This window comes from Helianthus annuus, chromosome 10, assembly GCF_002127325.2.
Source record: "Helianthus annuus cultivar XRQ/B chromosome 10, HanXRQr2.0-SUNRISE, whole genome shotgun sequence".
Lineage (NCBI taxonomy): Eukaryota > Viridiplantae > Streptophyta > Magnoliopsida > Asterales > Asteraceae > Helianthus > Helianthus annuus.
The window spans coordinates 164,630,118-164,640,157 of record NC_035442.2 but is presented as its reverse complement, the minus strand read 5'-3'; the positions used below and the strand labels follow the sequence as shown (position 1 = coordinate 164,640,157).

The following is a 10,040-nucleotide window of genomic DNA, read 5'->3' as shown; positions in this document are numbered from 1 at the left end:
GTTTTCAGCGGTTATTTTAGCCAGAGGTTTGGCTTCGACCCATTTGGTGAAGTAGTCAATCGCAACGATAAGGTATTTTAGCTTTCCAGGGGCCAGCGGGAATGGTCCCACAATGTCCACCGCCCACTTTTGAAAAGGCCAGGCCGCTGTGACCGGGATTAAGTTGTTCTTGGGTCGGAGTGTTTGAGGAGCAAATTTTTGACAGCTACGGCACCTTCTAAGTTCTTCTACCGCGTCTTCGTGCATTCCAGGCCAATAATACCCGGCGTTGTGGATTTTAGCCACGACTGCCCGGGGTCCAGCATAAATGCCGCATATGCCTGCGTGTATTTCTTGGATTAGATATTTTTGCTTCCGCTGGAGATGCACATCGCATCAGCGGACCCAGGTATGATTTTCTGTAGAGGATGTCGTTGTTGACTTCGTATTGCAGTGCCTTGTTTTGGATTTTGTGGGCATCAGCCCTGGCGGGGGGTAATTCACCCATTGTGAGAAACTTTAGTATTGGGGTGTACCAACAGGGTTCTTCAGCCGTGTGGGCGGACACCTCCCGAGGTTCGATAGAGGGCATTTGCAATGTTTCTACCTTTACTTCTCTTTCCATGCCTGAGGTGGCGAGCTTGCTCAAGGCATCCGCTATTTGGTTCTTTTCTCTGTGGACATGATTGAGCGTGACATTGTCGAATGACGCTATAAGCTCCTTTGTTTTAGCTAAATACTTTGCCATTGACTCCTCTTTAGCCTCATAAGTTTCGTTTACTTGATTATTTACCAGCAAGGAGTCGACATACGCGTCAACTCTTATGGCTCCCATGGATTGGGCCATCCTTAGGCCTGCAAGTAGCGCCTCGTATTCTGCTTCGTTATTAGAACATTCAAAATCGAAACGTAGGCATACATCAACCGTATTTCGTCTGGGCTTACCAGCATAAGACCTGCTCCAGAGCCTTTCCTGCTGGACGATCCATCTGTGTAGAGCTTCCAAGTTTGTCTGGCTGTACTGGACTCTGGGATGTCATGAATTGCAGGGTCCTGTATAATTTCTCCCTCAGGAATTTCAGCCAAGAAATCGGCGATCACCTGCCCCTTGATTGTTGTGCGCTTTCGATACTCGATATCTAGGGCTCCTAGTTCAATCACCCATTTGGCTACTCTCCCTGAGATCTCTGGTTTATGTAAAATCTGCTGTAGCAGGTAATTTGTTAAGACCTGCACGCGATGACCCTGAAAGTATCTTCTGAGTCGCCGAGTAGCGTGGACTAGTGCCAGGACCAACTTTTCAAGTGTTAGATACCGCGTTTCTGGTCCTGCCAAAACTCGGCTTATGTAATATATAGGCGTTTGCTTTCCATCCCTCTCCACCATGAGTACTGCGCTTACCGCATGGTGGGCCGCTGCCAAATACATTTTAAGCACTTCTTCTGGGTATTGCGCTGTTAGCATGGGTAGCTTCTCGATGAAATGTTTCATGTCTTGTAGGGCTTCTTCCGCTTCGCTGGTCCATTTAAAATTTTTCTTGTTGAGGCAATCTTTTAGTCTCTTTATAAATGGCAAAGACCTCTTGGTGTGCCTTGCCAAGAATCTGTTTATAGCCACTAAACGCCCATTTAACGCTTGCGCTTCCTTCAAAGTCCTGGGAGAGGGCATCCGCGTTATGGCGGCTACCTTTTCCGGGTTAGCTTTAAATCCATCCCGGGTGACTACTACCCCTAAAACTTGCCATCCTCTACCCCAAATGAACATTTCTTGGGGTTGAGCTTGATATTGTATTCTCTGAGCTTTTGGAAAGTTTCTTCAATGTCTTCAAGCATTTGTTTTTCTTCCCTGCTCTTGATCACCAAATCGTCAATGTACACTTCTAAGTTTCTGCCAATTTGTGTTTCGAAAGCTTTATCCATGAGTCGCTGGTAAGTGGCTCCGGCGTTTCACAGACCGAAAAGCATTTTGGTATAACAGAAAATGCCCACGTCGGTATGGAACGCCATTTTTTCTTCATCTTCTTTGGACATTTTGATCTGGTGATAACCCTTATAGGCGTCTAGGAAACACTTATTCCTATAAGGAACTAGAGAGTCGACCTTAAAGTCCATCTCGGGCAGCGGGTATGCGTCTTTGGGGCATGCCTTATTCAGATCTTTAAAATCGATGCACATCCGCCATGTGCCATCTGGCTTCTTCACCATTACAGGGTTTGATACCCATGTATGATATTTTGTTTCTCTGAGGATTCCAGCTTCAACCAACTTCCGCACTTCTTTGACAACCGCTGCCTTTCGATCTGGAGCCATACTACGTTTACCTTGTGCAACTACGTTTACCTTGTGCGACTACGTTTACCTTGTGCGACTGGCTTAACGCAGTGTTGCTAGCTTATGTTCTGCCTTATCGCGGGGTATCCAATCATGTCAGAGTGCTCGAAGGCAAAGATGCCCGCGTTCCTTCTTAGTAGCTGTTTCAAATTGTTCTTAACTTCAGGGGAGAGGTTGTCCCCTATTGTAACTATCTGATCCAGGTGATGTGTGCTTAATACCCATCTTTCCAGGCCGATGGCGCCAGTGGGCCCTTGGCGGCATCTTTTGGTATTTACTACCTCTCCAACTTGTCTCGAAACACCGTCACTATACCCCGCGGGGTAGGGAACTTCATGAAACCTCGCGCTATGGAGACTATAGCGTCCAATTTCCCTAGGGTGAACCTTCTGATGATTACATTATGGTATGACTCAGCGCGTACCACAAGGAATGTTAGGAATATGGTTCTTTCCCCGGGGGTTTGTCCAAATGTAATTGGGAAAGTAATTTGGCCGATTGGATCAACCTTCTCTCCTGTGAAACCTTTAATAGGAGCGTGCACTGACTCAAGCAGCCTTTTGTCTTCTGCCTGCATCCTATTGAAGCAATGCTCGTAGATGATATCTTCAGAACTTCTAGTGTCTACCAGTATCCTTCTCATGTTATAGTCACCTACCGCAGCGGATATAATAAGGCATCAGTGGTAAGGTGTAAATCCTCCACACGAGGTTCAATTGTCATGGTTGTTAGCATCCAGGGTTCGAGTGTGGAAAAACTCCTTTTGGCCCCTTTTCCCTTGTCAGCGTATACCATGTTTAACTCTTGCAGCCTTTTACCCGCCGCTTTGTCGTTTTCTTCCTTAACGGGAGGCGGTCCCTGTTTGATGTCTCGCACCAGGTGTGCCAATTTACCCGCTTTCACAAAATACTCGATCTGCTTCTTTAACTGAAAACAATCATTGGTATCATGGCCGCTCCCTTTGTGGTATTCACAGAACTTTCTTGTGTCTTTGTTGGGGTTGCCCTTTAGCGGCTTTGGAGGGTTGAACTTGAGGTTCTCGGAAGCTAGGATTTCTGCCAGCGTCTTGCTCAAACTAGGGTACTCAGACCACGGCTTAGAGGATTCATTCCTTAAGTAGGTATTTCTAGACCTGTCATACCGCGAGTCTGCTCTATCTCTCTGGTATGGGTCTCCTCTACCTTTACTTTTAGAATTCCACTGTTCTCTATCTTCCTGACCTTTCTGAGCCTCCTTCTTTCGATTGGCCGCGTGACTGGCAGCTACAGCCTTTTATTGTACAACGTACACTTTGGCTATCCTTAAGATTTCGTCGATGGTGGGAGGCACGCCATCCCTCCCGTGAAGTGTTCTTAATAGTTCATCATCATTTACCCCTTGTAAGAAAGCTCCACATGCCAGGTCGTTCGTGACACCTGGGATCGCCAGGCTCTCCTTATTGAATCTAACAATAAAACTTTCCACCGTTTCATTGTCTCGCCGACGAATGTGGAGGAGTTCATTTTGATCTTTTATGTGTCTTCTTTGCTGGCTAAACTGCAGTATGAACTTAGCCTCTAGGTCTTCAAAACTATCAATTTCCCCAATGGGCAAACTATCCAACCAGACCCTGGTCGCGCCTACTAGCGTTTGGACAAACATCTTGCACCAGAGGGGCATGGGCCAGCAGGCTACTTCCCCTACGCTTTTGAATAGATTGAGGTGATCATCAGGGTCGCCTAGACCATCGTATTTGCCTACCATTTGAGGCATCTTGGGCTTTTCCTTGATGTGGGCTTCCGCTATTCTTCTGGTGAACTTTGATTTGAAAGTTGCGTCCACCGGTTTCTAAGGTCTGGTAAGTTCGTCCTCCTCTATGTTGATGGGCTGTATCGGGGGAGTTACCCTACCCTGGGTGGCACCCTGGACGACAGGGGGTTGAGCCGGGGTGATGTTTAGCGTGGGGCTGGGACCTCCACCTGGGGAGAATCGAGGCCTAGATGCGTTTCCTCTATCATACGCGGGTTCTGCCGTTGGAGGAGTTTGACCATAGACCGGCTGGGATGTTGGAAAAGTCCACCAGGGGGCATATAAGCCGCGTATGGTGACTACTGAGCATAGCCTTACGCTGCCCCTTGAGAAGTATAAGTCGGAGTATTGTATGGAGGTAAATACCCGTAAGGGGGTGCATAATAGTACCCGGGGAAGTAAGCCTGATTTCCCGGCGTAACCGGAGCGTTCATGATTCCCGCTGGCATGACCACGGGTTGATGGGGGTGGTGTAGATAACATCACCGTTAGCGCTGCTGAATACAAGGGTGGCATGGCGTAGGTGACCGAAGGTTGATAGTACTGAGGCATGCTCACCTGTGGTATAAAAGTGCTTGGGCTTGCTGATGTTATGACTGGCATAGTGCTGTGACGTATCGTCTATGCACTAGTGGTTGTTGCTGGGGTGAAAACGTTAACGCCTGTTGCAATTGGTTCGACCAATTGGAACTGCAGAGAAGTATAGGAAAACAGCTCTGCCGACGTTGTCCCAGAAGAAACGGCGATGGTACCTGTAAAGCCTGGTGGGGGTCCTTCTGCTTCAAATTCCAAGTCGAGTGACCTGGTTACAGCCGGTGAGGCTGGCATGGTGGTAACGGGGCTTGTCTCTAGCACTGGGTTGCTAGTTACGATCGCCTGGCTTGGTGTTACTGCTACGTTCTGATCGCTTGCCATGGGGTTCAGTCTTGCTGTTACCGAAAAGGTCCCACGGATGGCGCCAATGAAGAAACACTTACCTTTACGGTAGTATCCGACTAAGACTTCAACTCTTGGCGATCCGAACTGTTAGCTACAAAACAGAACACCGTTAGGACTCGTTACAGGATTGTGGTTATTCCTGTAACCACCCTCCGGTGTGAGAATAAGTCTCGGTTTTGGGAGAAAGAAAGTATGAATGTAGAGAGAGAGAAAACGAGAGCAAGATGAATCATACCTTAGATGTTTACCTCTATTTATAGTTTACCATTAGCGTTTTTCCCTAACTTAGGATGGGCTCCGATAAGTTAGGGATTTGCATGATCTTCCCAAAAGAATGGAGATTTAGTTACGTGATTTATCCATGTAGAATAGAACATTCTAGAATAAATGTTTATAATTATTTGTTTATAATAAAATAATAGGTGATGACCGGGTCGGTTTGACCGATCCGGGTCATACCTCGTCATCTAGAAATATGTCTAAAACAATAGCATAGTGGATGTAGGATGATAGTTTGTAGGATGATATTTTTTCATTGGAACATTCTTCTACGACGAAACACTACTTTATTGGGCCTGAAGGTGTCAAAAGCTAATTGGAAACTGTTAAAAGTTTTTGCAATTTATTCTTGGCTATTTAATAGTTGCTTTAAAAATATTGAAATTATTCTTGACTATTTAATTGTTGCTTTAAAAATATTGAAATACTTGAATCTAAATCTATAATATATAATCAAGATCTTGGGTATTTAATAGTTGCTTTAAAAATATTGAAATTATTCTTGGCTATTTAGTAGTTGCTTTAAAAATATTGAAATACTTGAATCTAAATCTATAACATATAACCAAGAGTGAATTGCAAGTTTTGTCTTTTATTTTTATATCAATTTCAGGCGATGTCATTTGTCTATAAAATTGATGAGTTTTGTACTTTATGTTTTAAAATGCAACACGTTATGCCCTTTAGCTCTAACCCAGTTTATTTTTTCAATTAAAGTTAGTCATGTGAGTTACACATGAAGGCAAATCAGTCATTTTGTTCACCCTTTTCATTTTCCCTAATTTATACCCACCAAACCCTAGTTCATTACTTTATCCCCACCCCAGCCACTGTCACAAACCACCACTACCATCTTCATAAACCACCACCACAAACTCCACCTTCGCAAACCACCACCACCATCTACTCCACCTTCATAAACCACCACCCCCGTCTTCGTGCAACATTATCACCACCACTGAAGCATGTCAGAATTCAGTTTATAAATGAGGCGGGTATTGCTTGAAAAATATCTCCAGAACAGATCAGATCTAAAAATCGCCTAAAACACGTCGCCCAAAAAAACGAGTGGGTTGGATACTGACGACCAGGGTCCCCGCTTGGGCTCCTCGTCTGGGCTGGCTCCTATGAAATGGTGTCTGCGCCTGAGCCCATTTAGATTTTCCCCACATGCTCAGTGGGTCCATGTGGACCTGATTCTAGTGAAACCACTCTTGGGCCAACCCATTAGGGTTAAGGCCCAAGAATACTATTATAAAAGGAAAAGCTCCTTCTCCTAAAAGGGACAGACAACATCTCCCACAAATTGAGGTTACTTCTCCTTCCTCCTTCTCCCATACAACATCTGCTGCTGCTCTCTCTCTCTCTCTCTCTCTCCAAACTACACCCTTTACTTACACTTATAATTATCATTGCCATACATGATACTGACTTGAGCATCAGAGTGCCCTCGGGGTAAACCCCTCGGGCCCTTTAACTCAATTTACCTGTGGCTACAACCCAAGACCCGATGCCCCGCAAGAGGAACCGTCACCATGACGACAAGATGAGGAATCTGAGCCGGATCCCGCTGAATCTGTTAGTGCATTATCTGTCTATCGCCTCCGTCAATCTAATCCGTAGCAGAAATCGAAGAGAACGAGAGTTACATTGTTATTTTAGAGTTAGTTAGTCAAAAAGGCAAGGTGGCGTAATTGTAATTAATGAGAAACCTCATTAATCCCTTGGCCTATAAATAGGAGGCTTATGCCTTAGGTTTAGAACTTTTGCCATTTTCACATCTTGGAGAGATAGAAGCTAGAGAGAGAAGCTAGAGAGAGAAAGTTTATTGTTCGTGATTCAGGTGCTGTACGTTATCAAATTTGTCAATAGAATCACGTTTATATTACATCACGTGTGTTAGCTCGCGTTCGTGCACGGATTCCGCATGTCACACGTTCGATTACGCAATCGTTTCGGAGTCAAACCGGTCCTAACAGAATCTAAGGTTAGTAACGCCGGCAGTTTCAAACATGGATTCGACATTGGCGCCATCCGTGGAACTGAGCACAAGCATGTCTCGGTCTCTTCATACAAATGGCTGGATCTTCCCTCTCCACGACGGTCAAGTCTGCTTCTTGACTCCGGTTAAACAGGTTCTAAATCCCTGACTATCCCCGTCATAAACTGTTAAAAACATATCATTATGTTTACTCAGAGATCTAGAATTTTTGGAAGTGCATATGATTCGCTTCCGAGCTCTTTGTCTCACAAACAGATAGCTAAGAACTCGTTGAAACGGGTCTTCTGAGAATATGCGTCTTATTTTCTTATCCAAAACTAAGAAACCAAGGTTCCCAAGCTTAAAAAATAAAAATAAAAATGAAAAGATTACAAGTCATCCGTGTAAGGTACAAATGACTAATGCACAATTGTACCATGTGCTCATACCAGAGCAATGAATTTGTGGAACATTTTATGTGAAACAAAATTAATAAATAGTCTACAAGCGACTTGCACTGTTTTACTATGCATGATGTCAGAGTCACATGAGATGGCTTCTTCTTTCTTATCTTTTCTTTACTTTATTGTACGATTATGCCCTAGGTAAAAGACTTGACCTTATTCACCTTAATGAACTTAGAAAGTGATGATTTTCTACCTAAAACCATAATGACTACAACCAAAGCTGGAAAAAGAAAAGTACTATTATTTTTTTGGTATAACTCACATAAGCATGATTCTCCTCTACATATATTATGCTTTATAAGAAGTGTCCTCATGAGTGACTTATACAATACAATTCGTTACCCTCTCCTCAACAATGAGAGGAAGTGGAAAGATCTATTATAATTAAATGTTTTAGTACATATGGGTTGGACCGCAAGCACTTTCTCATCTTGGTCCATGTCACAATTCTTGACTTTCCGAGCCTATTGCGTGTTAGCTTCAATTGTTGCCACCATGCAGAAGCCTTACCACGTAACCTGGTAGCTATTAAAGCCACCCGTTTTTTTAGGCACCTCCTTGTACTCAAACACCTCCTCTACAGTAGCCAACCAATTGATGAACCCCTCCGAATTCAAACTAGTCCCATCAAATTCTAGAATATCAACTCTTATCCAAGAATCCCAATGCCTATTACCCCCTCAACGTTCTCTCCTTGGTCCCCCTTCCTGTATATCCTCGGAATTCGAACCATCACCAAATGGGTTACTAAAATCAGAACGATACCCGTCATTGGGTCCCTGCCTCCTTCAATTGATCAAGTCAGGCATCCTGTCAGTCAACTGATCATCCACTTGATCCAAACGTTGATCCACTCTCGCCATAAGTCGCTGCTCCAACTCCCGTTCATACACATCATCGAGTGGCCAATTTCTCCTCGGAGGCATTTTGAGCCAGGAATTCAGATACCAACTGATGTAGTGTGTGTTATGATAACGAAGAACAAATCACGTTGATTCTGCGAATACCCGTGATGATCTTCCCCAAACCCCAAAAATTCAACCCAAAGGGCTGAGAATTTAAAGTGAAAAGTGAGTAAACTCAAAATTGATTTCTGACCATCCAACTTAGAAGAGCAACATATAAATAAAGACGGAAATTCGAAATGGGCCACTAAAAGGCCATGGGCCAAACACAAGCCCAAAAACAAAATGCATAAAACACAGAAAAAACATAAAAGTGTCCAAAACTGCCATTAGAACGCGTTTTTGGGGCCAAAACTTGCACAGGGCCCCTTTTGGGTCCTTTCGATGACGTGCTCCTCATTTCAAGCTTCGATTTGACTGGTCGAATGCCCAAAACGGAGACTCGTAGCCAAAGTTATGCTCGTTTTCGTAAAACACTCTTGGAGGCTCGATCATGGGCCTCCAGAAATGTCATTGCCCGATCCTCTATACTTGGGCCTGCATCAATTTGAGAAAATAATTATGAGAAGAAGGTAATCCCCTCTAGGTTCAGCTTTTACAAAACACTCAATCTATTTAAATTAGTGAGAAGCCATTAATGGTAGCCTAGGCGTGAGTTAAACAAGTGATGGCTATGTAATTAACTTAATGGGTTTATGCACAACACATCAATTCAATCATATGAATATATAAACCAATAAACAAATCATAGACAAAAAGTTCATCAATTTAATACCCAAAACAACTGAACAATTTAATGTAAAACCACAGTTAGATTCACTTAGATTCACTGAAAAACTTAAAGGGTTTAAGAATCCAATCCCAAAACTACGAAAAATCAATCAAAGTGTTTATAACAAACCCTACGCCTAGAGGAAATCATGAGTGGATTAGCAGCGCATGTTTTTGCTCAAACCGAAAGACATATTCTTGGATTCTTCTTGCATCAAAACTGAGATTTCTGGAATGCCTCTAGTATCACCAAAAACGGCTGGAGAATTAATTATTTTGTAACCATAAAGCTTCTATTTAAATAGGGGTTGAAATCCCCAACTTCCGTAATTAAATCGACATAGAGCGCCGGTGGCGCCCTATACTGGGTTGCTGGCGCCCTCATACTAAGATAGTGGTGTCCTCTGTGCAGTTGTTACACTGTGGTCGGCCTCTGCTGTGCGCCCTCAAGTGAGACAATGTCGCCCTCAAATGAGACAATGGCGCCCTCAATGAGGTTTTCTCTATCTCCTTCTAGCAACTTCTAGCATCCACCAATCTTCCTAAATCCTTCAATTAACTTTCGAATTAAATCAACTAAGCTCCAAACACCTGCAAATCA

At 43.8% G+C, this 10,040-nt stretch overlaps 2 protein-coding genes across 2 annotated transcripts; both read right to left on the bottom strand.

The window, feature by feature from the left end:
* Positions 1–277: 277 nt before the first annotated feature.
* LOC110883193 lies at positions 278–1,743 on the bottom strand. The gene is made up of 2 exons (XM_022131011.1): positions 936–1,743; positions 278–855 (listed from the first exon to the last, which is right to left on the bottom strand). The coding sequence occupies exons 1-2, from the start codon at positions 1,741–1,743 to the stop codon at positions 278–280; spliced, it is 1,386 nt and encodes a 461-aa protein (XP_021986703.1).
* Positions 1,744–2,963: 1,220 nt separating this feature from the next.
* LOC110883194 lies at positions 2,964–4,052 on the bottom strand. Its single transcript, XM_022131012.1, has 2 exons — positions 3,684–4,052; positions 2,964–3,578 (listed from the first exon to the last, which is right to left on the bottom strand). Exons 1-2 carry the CDS (start codon positions 4,050–4,052, stop codon positions 2,964–2,966), a joined length of 984 nt encoding a protein of 327 aa, XP_021986704.1.
* Positions 4,053–10,040: the final 5,988 nt, after the last annotated feature.